This window comes from Pungitius pungitius, chromosome 14, assembly GCF_949316345.1.
Source record: "Pungitius pungitius chromosome 14, fPunPun2.1, whole genome shotgun sequence".
Lineage (NCBI taxonomy): Eukaryota > Metazoa > Chordata > Actinopteri > Perciformes > Gasterosteidae > Pungitius > Pungitius pungitius.
The window spans coordinates 10938574-10956348 of NC_084913.1; the positions used below are offsets into that span (position 1 = coordinate 10938574).

At 40.3% G+C, this 17775-nt stretch overlaps 3 protein-coding genes across 7 annotated transcripts; 2 read left to right on the forward strand and 1 right to left on the reverse strand.

Annotated features, from left to right (window-relative positions):
• Positions 1 to 3944: 3944 nt before the first annotated feature.
• On the reverse strand, positions 3945 to 13071 carry LOC119227988 (kelch domain-containing protein 1-like). 4 transcript variants are annotated; one of them, XR_009941594.1, is made up of 15 exons: positions 12916 to 13071; positions 12563 to 12658; positions 11529 to 11599; positions 11164 to 11281; positions 10617 to 10729; positions 10014 to 10101; positions 9733 to 9816; positions 9497 to 9577; positions 9313 to 9371; positions 9080 to 9189; positions 8906 to 8978; positions 8715 to 8799; positions 8275 to 8327; positions 7351 to 8030; positions 3945 to 4162 (listed from the first exon to the last, which is right to left on the reverse strand). XR_009941594.1 is itself a non-coding variant. In XM_037487226.2 (14 exons), exons 2-14 carry the CDS (start codon positions 12647 to 12649, stop codon positions 7895 to 7897), a joined length of 1158 nt encoding a protein of 385 aa, XP_037343123.1. In that variant the 5' UTR covers positions 12650 to 12655; positions 12916 to 13071; the 3' UTR covers positions 7620 to 7894. The 4 variants fall into 4 exon arrangements, 3 of the variants coding, with proteins under 3 accessions (XP_037343123.1, XP_062413322.1, XP_037343124.1); XM_037487226.2 differs by lacking the exon at positions 3945 to 4162 and having other exon boundaries at positions 7620 to 8030; positions 12563 to 12655; XM_062557338.1 differs by lacking the exons at positions 3945 to 4162; positions 11529 to 11599 and having other exon boundaries at positions 7620 to 8030; positions 12563 to 12655.
• Positions 5446 to 7594, forward strand: LOC119227989 (uncharacterized). The gene is made up of 3 exons (XM_037487228.2): positions 5446 to 6103; positions 6272 to 6327; positions 6681 to 7594. The coding sequence occupies exons 1-3, from the start codon at positions 5555 to 5557 to the stop codon at positions 6775 to 6777; spliced, it is 702 nt and encodes a 233-aa protein (XP_037343125.2). The 5' UTR covers positions 5446 to 5554; the 3' UTR covers positions 6778 to 7594.
• A 46-nt stretch (positions 13072 to 13117) lies between the features above and the next one.
• On the forward strand, positions 13118 to 17623 carry pole2 (polymerase (DNA directed), epsilon 2). 2 transcript variants are annotated; one of them, XM_037486678.2, is made up of 19 exons: positions 13118 to 13264; positions 13855 to 13955; positions 14037 to 14112; positions 14204 to 14281; positions 14430 to 14523; positions 14637 to 14711; positions 14804 to 14887; positions 14976 to 15032; positions 15136 to 15184; positions 15265 to 15367; positions 15791 to 15963; positions 16053 to 16142; positions 16256 to 16310; positions 16485 to 16544; positions 16633 to 16710; positions 16798 to 16906; positions 16996 to 17172; positions 17285 to 17352; positions 17440 to 17623. In XM_037486678.2, the coding sequence occupies exons 1-19, from the start codon at positions 13194 to 13196 to the stop codon at positions 17456 to 17458; spliced, it is 1617 nt and encodes a 538-aa protein (XP_037342575.1). In that variant the 5' UTR covers positions 13118 to 13193; the 3' UTR covers positions 17459 to 17623. The 2 variants fall into 2 exon arrangements, with proteins under 2 accessions (XP_037342575.1, XP_037342576.1); XM_037486679.2 differs by having other exon boundaries at positions 15295 to 15367.
• The last annotated feature ends 152 nt before the right edge of the window (positions 17624 to 17775 follow it).

Consider the following 17775-nt stretch of genomic DNA (forward strand, 5'->3'; position numbering starts at 1 on the left):
AATTAGCTTCCTTTATTATTTTAGATTATAAGAAGACAAAAAATGTCAGGAATGGCTGGGCATTTTTCGAGGCTACATCGGTTTTGGAAACTAGAGCATCGCTGTGGACCCGTTTCTTATCAAATCTTGTGAACATAATTATGTGTTAATTCATCCAACAAATGAACTCTGTTACAAGCTACAGATTTACAGATAAGAGTATGTCATAAAGGGAAAAAAAATGCTGAAATGTCAATCCCTTCCTGCTTACCCCCTCATCTAAGCCCCATTGTAAGGCTTTGATCAGCATGACCTGCCATTTGTCAGAGTACGTTTACTGCATTTCTATTATGTGCAGAGGTTGTTAACTTTCACAACCTCCTTCTAAATGCCGAGTTAAATGCAAACGTCTTCACAAATAATGTCGAGGAAATCTTTTTTTCTCCCACCGTGGTCTTTCTGCCTTGTCTGCCGGATTCAAGTGAATTAGATGCGGATGCAGACGTGCTCATAAATCTTACAAACACTGAGCTAACGTGTTTCCGACCTGCTTACCAGGTGTAATTTGTCAAGAATCAGTAACTCTATTCACAAGGAGCTTCTGCTTCTGTATCGCTCTCTATACTCGTTGGGTTTGGTGCTTGTTTGTCTACTCGTGCCACATTAACAACAGTTTAATATTATGATCCTTGGGATCTATACAATTTTTAAACACAAGTCCTAATTGTCAACTATAAAATCAAATATGTATTTTTTGGGCAACTGTACTTTGCAAATAGATATCTAAATACAAAACATGCATAGTACAGTTTATATATAGTGTTAGAAGTAAAATACCTTAGACTTTCTCTACCTTGATGAGCCACTATAAGAATACATATTGTGGTAATACTGTATTTAATGTATATAATATATCTATCTTCATCCACAGGAACATCTTAAATCTACATAAGATAGGCAGAATATTTGTATGTCTGTTGTTTCTTTTACTTCTTCCACAACTGCCTGCCAAGTGAATACAGATGGAAATTAGCTCAATAAATCATCAATTTACATGGCAGTGTTTAATGATATCATTGGAGTGTTTAAGAAATACCAAAAAGATGCAAATTCATAAATATGTTTATAAACAGCATTTCTGTGTCTTCCATGCAGTAAGTAAATTATCTCAGAGGCTCATTACCAAATACAACCTTCTGAAAAATTGTCAGGGCTTGTGGATGCTGCAAATTAAAATTAGGTCTTGCTATTGATGTTAACTGGATGTTAATCAGGGGAAACATTTAGCCAATAATGCCGCTCTAATCACCCGAGTAGATTCCCTCCCCGGAGTCTGATCTGTAACTAAGAGACACTTCTGAGCAAGCACAAGATTGCTTCGCTCCAAACTAATTATCCAGATCCTGCTACCTGATAGTAAAGGTGCATGTCGGATCTTTACCACGTCACAAACCGGTGTTGATATTGCTTTTCCTTTTTTTTGTTCCAAAGATGATCAAGATGCAAAACCTCTATAAACAATGAAAGGAAATGGTGCATGCTGAGATTTCTTGCTTACAGGCTTAGACATTGGAGTCCCTTTCTCTTTTTACTCTTGTCTGGATCTCTCCTCCTCTGTCACGCATGCTCTGGACTGTCATAGAAACAGCTTGTGATCCAAAGCCCTCTCCTCTTCTTTTCAGTTACATAAATACCACATACTGCTGGAGTCCTGAACCATATTTTTAGACTGGCGTTGACAGGGCAGATAATGATGCTAGCCATCAACAGTCCCATTATGTAACACAGAGATAGGGGTGTGCACATACAAGGCACTTTTTCAACCGCACACCATACTTATTCCCATACCTGACAGGCGGGTACAAGGTGTTTTTGAGGAAGGCTCCTCATGCAGTGCCTCCATACTTGTTTTTCTACAGAAAAGTACAAACCCTTTCCACAGCCCATCACATGCTTTGTTGTCTGACAATAGTGCAACAAAACAACTACACAATGGTTTAGCCACCTGTGAAGGTTTTCAATCATTACAAATAATTATTCTTATATTATTATTCATATTTCCCAGCAACTTGCTCTCGGTCCATGTGTGCCAAAGGAGGTACCGTGAATACAGCTAGAGGTAAATCAAATTAAGAAAAACAAACCCAAACCAATTGGAAGGTACTTAAAGCGCTCGGTTGGGGGCAGTGCCAGGTTGGCACGGGCCTGGGACCAAATGGCTTAAATTAGTCTCAGGAGTAAATGAGGAAACTAGGATGTACTTTCATTTCAAAAGGTTGCAGTGCATTAGGTGTTAGATGTGAGAAAAATGATGTACACATTAAGGCACAGGTCAAGTAAGTCAAATGAACTAAATAAACCTGACTCTTTCGAAAAAAACAAGCCAAGTAATGCAAAGATTTATTGTTGTGAAGTCGGTTCCAAATAAAGCCTCTTACCCAGTAATTAGGAAGTGAGCACAGGCTGGTATCGAGTGCTTTGAGCGCATGGAAGAAGCCGTAATTGTTTTCTGTTGATTGCATGGCCTTTTCACAGAAAAGGGGTCACAGCACTGGTGACCACAGACTACTGGTCTGATAAGACCCACCGGCACACAGCGTACAGCAGCATTAGGGATTAAGTGGAAACCATTTATTATCTTCATGTCACCCCGAGTGGCTTAAGATTTAAAGGGACTCTTATTAAAGTAGAATGCCACTCTCTTCCCCACTTGAAAAAAACACACCATGCTTATTTAATACAATCAGCATATGGCTTGTATAGCTTCAACTGGTCTGGTGTAACCAGGGAATTATGTTGGTGCTTTTTGTTCAGGTTGGCAAACTTTAGATAAATGCTGCTGTGTAGAAGACACAACAGTATTATTAGTACTGAATCAAAATGATCCTAATTACCATGATTCAATCTTAAATAGGAAAACATACATATACAAACCAATATTTTGCATCTCATAACCCTTATTTCAACCCTGTTTTAATAGAATCCATTAGAAAAGTTTTAGTCTCTTTAGTGATGGGGATCAACGGAGGAAAAACATTGTTTCTTGAACGCCGGCTCCATCTGCTGGTTATAAACTCAACACTCTTTTCACAGCGTGCTGCTTGGCAATGTAAATGAAATCATGCAATCATAACAAAGGTTGATGCCTCCGTCTGACACTAAGCGCTAAATGGGAATGATACTCCATCAGTTATTATAATTTTGTTGACTTTGAATCCAAAGTTTTCTGGGAGCAGTGGAAAAGATTCACACAAACCCTCTGCAGAGGTTCTTCTCTGTGACGTACTTTGAACGTCAACACAACTGCAAAGGTCTTCATTTATATTTAGTAATCCTGCCGATAAAGAAGGATAGCTCAAAGTCAAACAGGGATTCCCTGGTTGTTTTACCACAGTTGAACTGCATTGACTGTAGTCCTGGCAACCTTATGTCACAGAGTTACAATGCCTCTCTGTCTCAGCTTAGCTCATCGGTTACGTTAATTATATCTGTAGGGACGCAATGAATGGAAGAAGCTGCGGTCTCCTCCTCTGAGGAAGAAAAATCTACAGTATCTTATTTCATTTAAAATGAGTGGCATCAAGTCTGTAAAGAGAGAGGACATTTTGGATGAAACGATTGAGGAACACAGATCAGTTTTAGAGTTTAGGTCTAAGTGGAGCCTCATACTGCTGCAGGATGTGGTGAGGGTTTATGTTGGTATTTAGTAGTTCTTGACCCTTTCATGTTCATGTTACCTGGTGGCGAAAGAGGCCCAGTCAGTTTTACTGGAATGCCAAAAAGCAGGCAGCTGTCTTGTTAAATGCTCTTGAGAGATTAAGTTTTGCCAGACATATGGCCGAAATGTGTCTTCGACTAAAAGAGGACACAAATCAGTTTAATTTGCGGCTTATTGTTGAAAGAGAGCAGAGGGCATTTAGAATTATAAAAACATTTATTATAAAAATATACACTACCATTGTAAAAGCATCTCACACGTTTTCCTAATTACTGTCGCACAACCCTTTAAATTCACATAGTTTTGTTGGATTTGATGCACAAAGAAAGTTCAACAAAGGCTGAACTTGTGGTCCATGGGAGAAGGAATATTTTTGAATGTCGGAGAAGTCAGAGACGCCACAGTTATGCAGCGAGCTGGGCTGTGGCTTCCTTCTCTGTGCCGATCCTCCCCCTCGTCTGGAAGCTGTTGAGTTAAATTTCCAGATGTGGCCGTGTTCTTTTTGTAATTATACAATGGTACAGGCAGAGCATAACAGAAATAAAGGTTGGAAAAACTATACAAACAATACCAACAATACCTATAGAGATATAGGAGTGGACGTGTAAGGTAATTATTAGTTCTACTTTCACTTTTTTTCGGACGTACAAGAACTTTATTGCAATAATTGCGCAATGAGGAGGATGCAGGTTTATTCAAAATGCCATTCCAAGATAATCAGGATAACACTTATAGTGAAGACAATAAGTTACATGTTTAAGCAGGAGGTTTCCAATTCAGTAACATTTAAGTGTTGGAACAACTCCCGGACCAAAAAGTAAAGCGAAAATTCCCAAGAGGCAACATCTGTACAGGCTCATTTATTTGTTTGTTTGCCTCTCACTTTCACACTTTACAAAATGACAGTTGTTTAAAAGCAGGTTTCTTTGACTTGGTCATCCTCAACAGAGAACAGATTGCACAGCTGTCTGACTCACGCACACACACACACACACACACACACACACACACATTGCAAACACACAAGCAAGAAACGAGAGGGAAAGAGACCTTAATGAAGGATAGCAAACAGCTCCTTTGCTCTGGTGAACTATTGGTTCGTGTAAGAGCGCTCTGGCAGGGGGATGCTCCTGCTGTGTCTTTTGTATGTACAAGTGGATCAAACAAAAGCTTATTGAGGAATCTCTGGGAAGCCCGAGCTGTTGGAAAGGAATGCCCTTTTCTCTTGAAGCTCAGTGCTCGAGTCTTAATCAGTCACCGGAGGGGCCGCTGAGGTGGGGGCCTCCTGGACATGGTGTGCGGACAGGATCTCACTCACTCCTCAATAACCTCGCTGGCCTCAAAACAAATCTATTAGCTGAACACAGAGCGACCAAAGGCTGGTTATTGCTGCTAATGTGATACTGATAAATCAAACTAATTGGCTGCTTTTGGCCTTCTTGTGGTCATACTGTTCCAATCCTTAGGTCATGTCCTGGGAATGAATGGCTAAATATTTAAATGCAGGCGTCAAGTAGAGGTTCCAACGTAAAGACAGAAGTTATATTATTAACCATGAGTACTACAAATAAAGGAAACATAAAGTGTGAGTGTGTGTCCCTCTATGAGGAGGCGGGGTTTTCTCCCTGGGCTCCTGCGCCAAACGGGTGTTACGTAACCATTACGCTGCACCTCATCCTGATGTGGAGTAACCAGAAAGTTTACAGGCTGCGGACATGGAGCTCGGTCCCGCTGTGCGTCTGTGGAAAGGTGCCGGGACACTGACGAGCTGTCTCACCGACGTCACCCTTCTTGAAAACTGACCTTAAACACTGCCAGGGTCTCTGTTGGTTATAGTTCAACTGGAAGATAAATGGTATGCGCGAGGCGTTGGGAAACTGGACTTTAGCATTTAGAACTGCGAGAGGATCCAGACGGGCGGCCATGGGCAGCGGTGCAAGCCGCGGGAAGAAGGTGGCACCTGCGCGTGTCAGCGGGGTGAACGTGACCAAAACCACGGTCGGTGTCACTTCCTCCAAACAGGAATGCCGTTCATTCAAGCCCCTCGAAGTCGGCGCAATTCTGCGCAACGCGCGCAACCGTGCGCAACCGGACCCCCACAGGGATGGACACGACTCTGACTTCTCGAAGGGGGACGATGAGGACGCTGGAGGGATGGACACCTTCCTCACAGACTGCGAGGATCGAGAGAGATCCACGGTGAAGACAAACCATCCGAAGAAGACGGTCAGCAGATCCAAAACGTACGGACTGTGCCACTTCGGTCAGATGGGGGAGGAGGAGGAGGAGGAGGAGGAGGAGGAGGAGGTCAGCTCGACTCCTCGGATACGAACCGAGGAGGCAAGTGGCCCACTTGGTGCCTCAAGGGATGTAAACGAGAGGAGCAGAGATGCTTTCACACCCAATGTAAGGACTTTTAAATCATACCATTTGATAATTGATGTTGAAAAGCATAAAGTTTATCTGAATTTTGATATTATTATGTTTTACTTTTTATTGTCAAGCGTGATGCTATTCGAATAGCAATGAGTCTAAGATCAGCACCTTTTCTCTCCTCTCTGGTCCTCCTCTCAGGGCTTTTTGACAAGTGGAGCTTTGGTGGAAGTTGTTCCCGCCTCAGAAAAACAATCGTAAGTCGACAGCTGTAATAAATAATGCATTTCCGAGCCCTTAAGTAAAAACCGAGCAGGGCCAGATCAAATTCACCTTAAAAGGAATGGTAATCCCATTATTCTCAGGGCAGATTAGACGGACGTCTGTTTTGGTTTCAGGGTAGCGCAACATAAAACAACTTATTTCCACACTTCAAGCACAACTTTACAGACTTTATTTGATTCTGGCCCTTAAAGGACGTTTAGTGAATCATTTGGTGGTTGGATGTTATTGTGGTTTGATCTGTTAGGAAAGAATTCATCTAGAGTCACTTTTTATCACCATCATTTATCATGACCCTGTTGTTGTCATGTCTCTCTGATCCTCCCAGGACGTTTGGCAACTGCCATAGCTCCTCTCTCCCCATGCCAACGTATGATGGATCAGAAGAAGAGCTGATGGACACTATTGAGAAGGAGTTTAGTTGACCCCAGGCTGAGAGCACTGCCGCAACAACGAAAAGTAGGGTTTCTTTTGAGTAGGGTTCCTTTTGACAAATTCCTGCCGCTAAGGAAGGCTACATGAATAGTATTTAACTTAAGCTGCTGTGAACGAATCCCTGCATTCACCCAGGATCTTATTTACCAACATCTAGCAGTGTAACTGTATAGAGTTATAACACCAGTAGGTTGTCCTCACAGACCACGTCGGACAGAAGCCTCCTTGGTTTGTTATCAGCACAGGTATGGTGTTACTGTCACACACACAACCCACACGCACACACACACACACCCCACAGTGTCGGCCCCCCGCAGAGAACACAGCTACTTACTGTATTTGTTACCTATTACTTACTTCACTTTAACATGTCTGGTAATCAGTTAAGGAGAGAGAACAGTATCTCCACTGTCTCTAAAACTCAGTCAACACATTCTTGGGGCCCTACTATTAGCAGAAATAACATTCTCCACCACCGGAATTCAGCATAATGCATTTAGGGTATATTTTCCCCAAACTCTACAAAAGTATGAGCTGTGGTTGTTCATTTAAGGTTTCATTACCTTGATTCCTGTACTTTTCCATTCTTATGAAGAAGGAATGTGTGACAACAGAGACTCTCAGTCAGGCCCAGGTTGAACCCAGCTGCGTTTCAGCCACATTCAAACATGGAGGCCTCCTGCCACCTGGTGGTGGAACATGGAGCTCACCGGGTTTCACGCATTCGTTACTGCAGAAATGCAGAAGAAGATTTTTGTAATATCGTTTTATATTGCAAATAAACAAATAGTATTGCTGTATTTTTGATTATGTGTGTGCGTTGTCTTAATTTACTGAAACCAAAGTAGCCAACAGCAGTTTGATGTGCCATTTAATCACCACAGTCATCACAGGCATTACAGGTTTAAGAGTATACAGCAGGTAGAGTGTACAAAATAAAATCTGCATCTCTACACTTAAAATAAACTAGAAATATGTTTGCAGAATATATTTTAAAAATAAAACCACTGCCCACAGTGTGACTGGAATGTTTGCACTGTAGGAAGTACAGTACTTAAAAAATAAATTAGGACTGCATTGTTTTTAGTAATGATAACATTCATTGAACTAATACTTCTTTGAGGGCCTGTAGAAAGACATCCTCGTCTGTACTGCCATGAGTAGTTTGGGAGGAAGGAGATGAAGCTGATCTCTTAGTGTCTCACAGTTCATCAAATTCATTGCAATATAATCCTTGCAAATCCTGTCAGAAAAGAAGTCTGTCATTTTCTCATTTCTATCTTTGGAAAAAACATACGCAAAGCTAAATATGACCTTTTCAAAAGAAATTATACATCTAAAAGTGTGTTACCTTGATACAATACATTGTATTTTAAAATTAAGAACCTTTAAAGGCATGTCATTTTAACAGAATGTATCTATGTTTTGTGTAGCTCTTTTATAAAAAGATATATTCAATATTTCCAAAAATAAATACAGTTTCTTACCTGAAAAGAGGATACGGCTGCGTCTGGAAAATAAGTGCATCATTGCAGTGACCCTGAAAAACAAATATGCAAGATTTGAAAGGGACCATTTTGAATGTCATGCCGGTTTTCCCTGAAATGGTATTTGGTAAAAAGACACTAAACAGCACCCTGACACATCTGCTTTATAGAGCTGTTGAGAGTTACGTTACATCTCTCTCCACGTAGTTTCAGTGTTGTGACAGTGTTCATGTAAATTTGCCATCAGCGATTTAGTTGACATGAGATGAAAATTGTACTTTCTTGTTACTTGTTCTTCTGAGTTTGTATCCCTATGGTTGAAATGCACTTATTGTAAGTCGCTTTGGATAAAAGCGTCAGCTAAATGACATGTAATGTAATAATATCAAATTATAATTTTAAATCTTTTTTTCAGTTTCTAAAATGTATCCGATACTTACGGTGTCAACAAGGAGAATAGAGTCACAGCTTCCACCAAATACAATGACATCAGAGTCTTTGCCTGGACTTGCCGTGTGCCACAACCTTGGACAGGAGAAATCGTTGCTATTTCAAATCTGCTCAAAGTCTACCACAGAATATTAAATGAAACCGTGTCATTTTTGGTTGCACGTGATTCTTTAATTGCTACCTTGGCTTATTTTTAAAAGGGTGCTCAACCTCTCTCCAATTCTTGGTTTCAACATCAAGCAACCACCCATCACCTGATGGAGACAAGCGTGTTACTGACACACACAAAAAGACTATGAGAAAACATAAATCGACCAAAGGAGAAGGGACGTGAAAAAGGGGGATGTTGTCTTACTCATTGGTTTGCACTCTACACTGAGACCTCCGAAAAGGAACAGTCCGCCGTCAGATACAGATGTGAGCGTATGCCATGATCTGCCCACTGGAGAGGTGGACACTGGGATTCTGTAAGAGATTTTGCACAATGCCGTCGAAGACAAAACTAAACAGATCAGCCTACCTTCAAGTATCAAGGACAATGTTGAGGTCTTCTGGGCACCTGGAGTTTGTTATTGATCACATACGTACATTTCCGACCATGTCCACGTTTGAAAGTCTAGGCAGTGGATGTCACTCGTCCTGGTTTCCTGCATTCAAATAAGGAGAAGAACAAGTTACTAATGCAGGCTTGATGTTTCTGTGCTCGATGCTGCTGCTGACCTTTGTTGATATGAATACATGGGAATAACTAAAAAGCATGAGGAGCTCCCACCATGACTCTGCCTCCACAAATGTATCCTCTGCAGCCGACTGCTGCGCTGGCATGAGCGGCCCTGGGGGCTGGAGCACGGCCCTGCGCACACACACACACACACACATGGTCACTGTCGTATCCTCGGAGAACACCTTTAAACTTCCCTTTTTGCTTGAATCTTTTGTTATTATTCAGAATGTAATCATACATTGAGTGCATAAAAGCCCAAATCACACTGTGACCAACTGACTCACATGGGGCTGTGGTTCACTCCAACGGGATTTCACAGTGTCAAATACATGAACCTCGTTGTTCCATCCCCAGCGGACGTCCTCCATCTGAAAACAAATGTTTAACATGAAGAGATCATTGAAGAAGTAACAAAAGAAAACAGAACTCCAAACAACTTATGTCACTGACATACTTTTATATTAAATAATTAAATATAAATATCTTCACTGCATACACCACACTGTTGGTATTGCAAATGTGTACAAACTCCTGTGCCAGATATATAGTCATTAAAAAATATTACCCACGATGCTTCATCAACAATGAAGCTTCTGTTCCTCCTATCAACATTAGTCAGCAGTTTGCGACCATATCCTCCAAAGTAGATGATGCTGGAGAACATTTATCAAACATAATCACAATTACTATCATGCAAGTGCAGATTTTGAGTTCAGTTAGTAAGTAAGTTTCAAACAAGTAGCTATTTCTATTTCCCTACATACATAGACACCTGTACAGGCAAATGGTTGGTTCAGCTCAACTCGTGTTTTTTAAAGAATACCAGCAAAGGAAATAACAACAGGATTATGAGACAATTATGACTATAAATTATAAATTTACTGATTGTGAAATATATGACCTCAATAGGGTGCACTCCAAACCCAGACAAAACTGCAAGAAAGGGAAAAGAGAGGCTGCCTGCACGGAACAATTTTCAGGCTTCTTGGTTGTTGTTAGTGAAACGTTTGACCTTGAGTATTCCACTAGAAATGCAATGAGAAAGGATACCGAAACCAAATTCGAAGCTGCAAATGGGTAGTTTAACCAGTAATAATGAAGCAGTATCTCATACATTTACAGCTACAGCTTCAGACCATGAAAATTGAAAAGTGTTTGTGGTGCTTACCTTTCGTTGTAAACCCAGCTGGACAGTTTGTCTCGAGGTGAAGGAGCAGAACCAATCTCATGCCTGATCTTCCTCCACATGTATTTACCATCTGTCAGGTTGACACAATAAATCTGTTTGAAGGCAAACAGTGATCACTCCTTCATGTCAACTTTCCCCTACTTTTCCGCATTTCTAAAATGTGACACGTGGGTGATTCATTGCGTCACTGTACTCACGCCCCACAACAGATTTTACACATAACTTGCCGTAGGGCTGCACTATATGGTGCAATGGCTTCTATTGATACAAATGTAATTTCATATCTTGATACCAATAACGCATGTTTTCTGGGAATACAATTACTTAATAATTGTGTATTATAGTACCTTGATACCTTGTTTATCAAGCTATGACCTTATTTAAAGGAAATAAATTATCATATTGAATTATTGCCAGCCCGACTATAATGTTCATGGTAATTTAGCCACACAATAAACAATTTTAATAAAACATGTAGTGGGAGGAAATCCATATTAGGGTGTGGAGTAATAGTCATCCGCCTCACCTCATTGGTTTGTCCATTGTGATCACAACCTCCAAATATGTACAAGTGCCCATTCAGAGAGCAGCCACAGGTCCCAGACAAAGAGGGCGGGACTTCACCGGACATGGGAAACACTTCCCTTCAAAACAAGTGAAAAAGAAGGTGAATAAGTTACTTGAACTTATTTATACTATAACTCATTTTTAACGACACTTCTAGATAGCAATGCATATTCTGTATGAACACAGAAATGTGGTGCAGCTGTGCAGTGTGAATAAACCGTGAAAATCTCTACAATGTTTATTATAGAATTATTATTGTGCCAAAAAAAAGTTGCATTTTTGTTTTGACCCCAAACAGCCACATTTGATATTTTATATTCTTACCATGCACCTCGTTCTAAGTCGTACACCCAGATTTCATTGTTGGGAAGGAAAACTTCCTCATCAGCAATTGACTGCAGAGAATGAAAAATGAAAATGATTTCGACATAAACATGGTTTAGTAGCAATACGTCGTGAGTCTGTCAATGCTATGAAATCATCTATACGGAGTGAAAATAATTACTTAAATTACAAAATCATATAAATTATATTATGGAAATGTGCGCAAAATCCTGTTAGCATGATGGTTTGCTCATCAAATACTTTTTGTAGTGTGTGATTTTTGTATCAAAAGTAACAATAAGTGTAATTTGCCAGTGTTTTAATAATACATTATCTGTAATATTAATATATTATTTATTGTTCATGAGCATGTAAACAGCATTTAAATTGTAGTTTCATCTGTAACCATAGATTATATCTCGCAAGCTGATCATGTGCTACGTTTTGTAAAAAAGTAAAATAGAACAGGCAGGTTCACACCTTAATTCTGTGTCGGTGTGCTGGTCGGCAGTCGGTAGGCAAATAGATAAATTTATGTATTTTTACTATTTGTTTATCTCCAGAGCACCGGCGGTCCATTACCTTGTTTTGGACCATTTTTTCTCTTTGCTTATTGATTTTTCTATAGTTTTCTTTCTGTCTAGTCGCCAACAGTGGAGAAACAGATATGAGTTTTGCTTTTGGAGCCGCCCAGTTTCCTTGAATTTAGTTGTTTGTTTTGTTCAGTGTATTGTGAATCTGCCTGCTCCCCTCAGGCCGACTAATAAAAGCGCCCTACTCTATACCTCCTTGTTTGTCATTCCTTGTGCTAGTGACTCGCAGTGAGTGTAACACACATAACTGGTGCATTGAACATGAGCCTGCATTGTATATTAGTAATATGTTAGTAAGGAGTATGTATGCACACTGTATATAACCAGGAGGCTGACCCTGCTTGAGTAACATTGCATTTCATAATAGTAACATTGCAGTACAAGCTGAAACAAGTAAGACAGCTGGTTTATTTCTATATGAATACCAGTTACTCAGCTCACCAGGTAACCCCCCCACACATAGAGCAGGTCTCCCTCCACCACAGCCGTGTGTCCGCTCCTCTCCCGGGCCACCAGCTCGGAGTCCATGACGGGCTGCTATTAATAGAAAGAGCGCTTTTAAAAAAACAATATCCGTGGAAAAATGTGACAGGTCGTGCTGTTTGACAAAGGGAAGTAGAGGGGCGCAAACCAGGCTCCTTTTGTTATTTAAGGTCAACATTAGTTCGATGGTATCTGTACGACATTGGAAGCGAATATGCTCGGAGGTCTAACCTAACAGACGGGGTCCACATCATAGAAATGTGACAATATGACATCTTTCTTCCACCAAAAAACTTTAAAAACATACTCACACGCTGCTGTTCTCTTTTATTTATCGTGATGTTTCTTCGTCATTTTGTGAAAAACACAGTAGCGATGAACAAATTATGTGTAGTTCCTATAAGCTGCGTCAAAGTAATGCACAGCTTCCGGTGCTTCTTGCTTGCCAAAATAAAATCCCCTGTCGGGGTTCCTGGGTTCAAGCTCTTAGCAGAATGACAAGCGTGGCGCGTGATTCGTCAGCGGAAGTGATGAAATAAAACCGGAAGTTGACGTTTAGCGCCAAATCTTGAGTCAGAGAGTAACAACCATGGATGTCGCTCGCAAAATAAAGACGAAAGTGTCCGCTGGCTTCAAGATGCGGGGACTTATACTAAGACCGTATGTATTTTAATAACAGCTGACTGTTGTATTAATGAGATTTGCTTAGAGTGAAAAAGTGGATTTACCTTATTGAACCAAGAAAGCTATAATACCTCCGACCTCTTAACGCAGTCCGTATTATCTGCTTGATTTATTGATAGCGGCAAGAAATAAGCAATAATAAGTATGTAATACAAAGCATGAGTGTGAATGTGTTCTTAATACTTTCGTCTTCCTCTAAATCCAGGAGATGCCCTCTAGGAAAAGTTAACTTTACTCGCTTAAAGTTACACATGAAAAATATATTTAATTGCTCTTAACCGATTTTCAACCGCCTCCAATTCAGAAATCTGAGTTTAAATGCTTGCAGTAATTCATCATAACCAATTCCAGCTAACTTGTATAACCTCACCAGGTTGCAGGTATTCTTGTGAATTACTTTCTCTCATGCACTCACTAGATGACTGAAACCTTAAGTCCTGTCTATGATTACACTTAAGGTCAGACATAATGTGTCTGACTAAAATGTATATAGTGATAAACAGTGAGCATTTTGAAATATGCGCCTTAAGATGGAAGAAACTGTGATGTTTCCCGTTTTTTCCCAGGGATGCCAGCAGATATCTAGTAGAGGTCCTGGAGTCTGTCAATGCATCTGAACTGGATGATATTATGGAAAAGGTCTTGGATGCAGTGGAAAAACAACCATGTAAGTACAGTACTTTTTTTCATTCTGTGTTTTGCTGAAGCACACTTGCAGGTTGTGACCACGCTGTGTGATTTCCAACAGTGTCCTCTAGTATGATCGAGCTGTCGGTGGTGGAGAGTGCTGTTCAGGATTGCACTCAGTCTTGTGATGAAACCATGTGAGTGCAACAATCGGACCATTCACCATAATTTCCTATTTTGATGATGAATTATAGTAAACTAAAAGTTGTCTCTCTCTCTTTCTTACAGAGATAATGTCTTTAACATTATTGGAGCCTTTGATGTACCCCGATACATTTACAGCATAGAGCGGAAGAAATTTGTACCGTGAGTAAAGAGACCGTTTCTTGATCGTGTCAAAAAAACATCCCAAATCGGGTCCACTAGAATTGTTTTATTGTTGTTTGTATTAGACACATTTAATACCCTTTCATTGTACTGCAGATAAAGTTGTCATTTTGGGGTTTTCAATCAGCATAAGCATGACGAGCCACTCGGCACCCAGTCTGTGTGGTTTGGCCAAAGACAAAGCTGAACTGTTCAGGGAGCGCTACACCATCTTACAACAGGTCAGTGACTTTCTGCTCGTTATTGATTTTTTAGAAGGTGGGGTTGACCCGCTAGCATGCACTGCTGTTTGCTATTTATGGGTAGCTGCATTAAAACGACGTGTCTTTTGTAGCGTATCCATCGGCACCAGCTCTTCACCCCACCTGCAATAGGAGCTGCTGTGGAAGAGGGTCAAAACAAATTTCAGGTAACAAAAGACCAATTGAAAACTAAAGTACCTTACTGTTTTGCATTGAACCAGATTTTTCTGAATTTGATTTTGTCTCTTGTCTTTTCTAGCTTAAGACAATTGAGGCACTTCTTGGTAGCACAGCAAAACTGGGAGAAGTGATCGTTCTTGGGATGATCACACAACTGAAGGAGGTGACTTAGTGAAGATCCCAGAAGCTTTCCTGTTTTTCGCTGAATGTATTATTGAGTTTCTAAAGCATTTGTTGGTTTTTGTTTAAAGGGTACATTTTTCCTGGAGGACCCGAGTGGAACAGTAAAGCTTGAGATGTCCAAAGCAATATCCTTTTACACGTTGGTTTGAGCTGTAACAAGAAACTATTTCATATCTTACAATATGTTGCTGCTTTTAAAGTGGATGTGTTCTTTGACTCGGCTCTCACCAGTTTCATAACGGCTTGTACACAGAATCCTGCTTTGTGCTGGCAGAAGGTGAGACAGCTACTATTACTATAACTGCAGTATAGAAAGCAGTGGCAGTAAGATCTTGAAAAGGAAGCATTATTTCATAGAAATATTACGGGGATGGTTTTGTCCTGCAGGTTGGTACGAGGACTCAGTTTTCCACGTCAATGGCTTCGGGTTTCCACCAACAGAGTCGTCATCGGCCACAAGGTTAGTGGATTGTAAAATAAGTGTTCAGACAGACTTTCTGCAAGCTTAAAGTAGTGAGGTCAGAGAACAGCTATGTGCAACTCGACATGAGATATTGTAGGCGGTCTTTAGCTTTTCATGTTTGAATTTACAGAAGAGATTGATGGAGAATCTGGTTTCATGTCTTAAGTTGTTGTTGATATGCAAATAAAATGTTATCGAAGTGACATGGAGGCAAATATCATCCATGTATTTCTCAATTGAAGATTGTGGACTATCTCCAATTATATTATGCAATATTAATTTTAAATGATTCTGTCTTCAAGTTTAGGTTCAGCATTAAGTTACTTTCAAAGAATACTTGAAGGTATTATTTAGTCCATAAAGGACACCACTTCAGGTGAAAGAACAGCGAGTCACTGGCTCTCCTTGCTTTATTATCAGGGCCTACTACGGCAATCTGAACTTCTTTGGTGGTCCATCCACAACTTCTGTGAAGGCTTCAGCCAAGCTGAAGCAGCTGGAGGAGGAGAATGAAGATGCCATGTTTGTAATTGTTTCTGATGTGTGGCTGGACAACGTTGAAGTGATGGAGAAGCTCAACATGATGTTCTCAGGTCTGGTGTTACGTTTCGGTTTAGATGTTCATATTACGCACCAAGTGAGACCAATTCCTTTAACTTTTAGCTCTTTTTTATTCTCACAGGTTATGCTTCGATGCCTCCTACCTGTTTCATTTTGTGTGGAAACTTCTCTTCTGCCCCGTACGGAAAGACACAGATCAAATCACTCAAAGGTGAGACCTTAGAGTGCTTATTACTCATAACCTTCTGTAGATTTGGAGATGTGAGTGAAATAAAGAGATAAATAGACAACCTTTCAGAATATAATGACTTTTTCTAATTTTAGACTCATTGAAGGCTCTTGCTGACGCTATATGTGCGCATCCCAGCATTCACAGCAGGTAGGGTTTGATAGTTGTTTTTGTATTGTGGAGCGTTGTGGTGGGAGTCCCTGTTTTGTTTATGCAGTGCACAAGCAGGTTGCATCTTATGTTAGCAAGAAAACTCCAGAGGGAACCTGTAGTCATTCATTCATTCACGAGTTTGAATTCAATTTGTTCTCCCTTATCCAACAGTTGTCGCTTTGTATTTGTTCCTGGCCCTGAAGACCCGGGTCCAGGCACCATACTGCCACGGTAAACATTCAGAGACAACCGCTATTTAACGTCATCGTGTGTTTTGTTTGATAGTTTGGACAAATTTGGATTGATATTGTTTCATTAGGCCTCCTTTGGCAGATTACATCACAGAGGAGTTCAAACAGAGGGTGCCATTTTCTGTGTTCACTACTAACCCATGCAGGTAAAACATGAACACAAAAGTGTCACAAAATACTTGTGATCAGGGTTCTGGAGTACTCCAGGTGACCTGCTGTGTTTTTTCTGTCAGGATCCAGTACTGCAGCCAGGAGATTGTCATTATCAGGGAAGACATGGTCAACAAGATGTGCAGGAACTGCGTCCGGTTGCCCAATAATAATCTTGACATTCCAAACCATGTGAGTCTCAGCTACTCAGAACAAAACGACTCACACTTGTTCTCGTTGTTGACAAAACACAATTTGAAATGTCCTTCTCTTCTTCCTAGTTTGTTAAGACCATTTTATCCCAGGGTCACCTGACTCCACTGCCTCTGTATGTCAGTCCTGTATTCTGGGCGTACGACTACTCCCTGCGGGTCTACCCAGTCCCAGATGTCATCATATTTGCAGACAAATATGACCCATTCAGCATTAAAAACACAGACTGCCTGTGTGTGAACCCGGTAAGAAACAATGACAACCAATGTTATTTAAAGTCATATCACTGTCTGGTCTCAACATGTACTCATGTTGTATTTATTATTGTATTTATTTGTCAATAATCTATTTCTATAGGGTTCTTTCCCCAAAAGTGGCTTCACATTTAAGGTGTACTACCCATCCAACAGAACTGTTGAGGACAGGTAGGATGTGTTCTTGAGATTTCACTTTTCTCTCCCCACTACAGATTTCAACAATCATACTAATCAGGTGTGTTTTTGTGTTTGCAGCAAACTTCAAGGACTCTAAAGAAAATCATGGATTAGGAGAGCCCCCTGTCAATTGTTTTGTACATATGGCTTATGCATTATACTGTATGCCTTGAAGGGATTGGTAATCAAATTGCTGTCGTATGTTTTATTTTGTATGTATTTGTATCATAGATCTGTATGTATATCTGCATTGATTAATAAAGGTTTTATTCATTTTCCAGAAAGTCCTGATATATTTATGTATGGATGACATTTACGATGTATCTCTTCAACAGTAGTCTATAGTTTATGTTTTTAAATGAAATTAAGGTTATTATTTTTCATATTTGCAATCAATAGACTTGATCCGGTTGT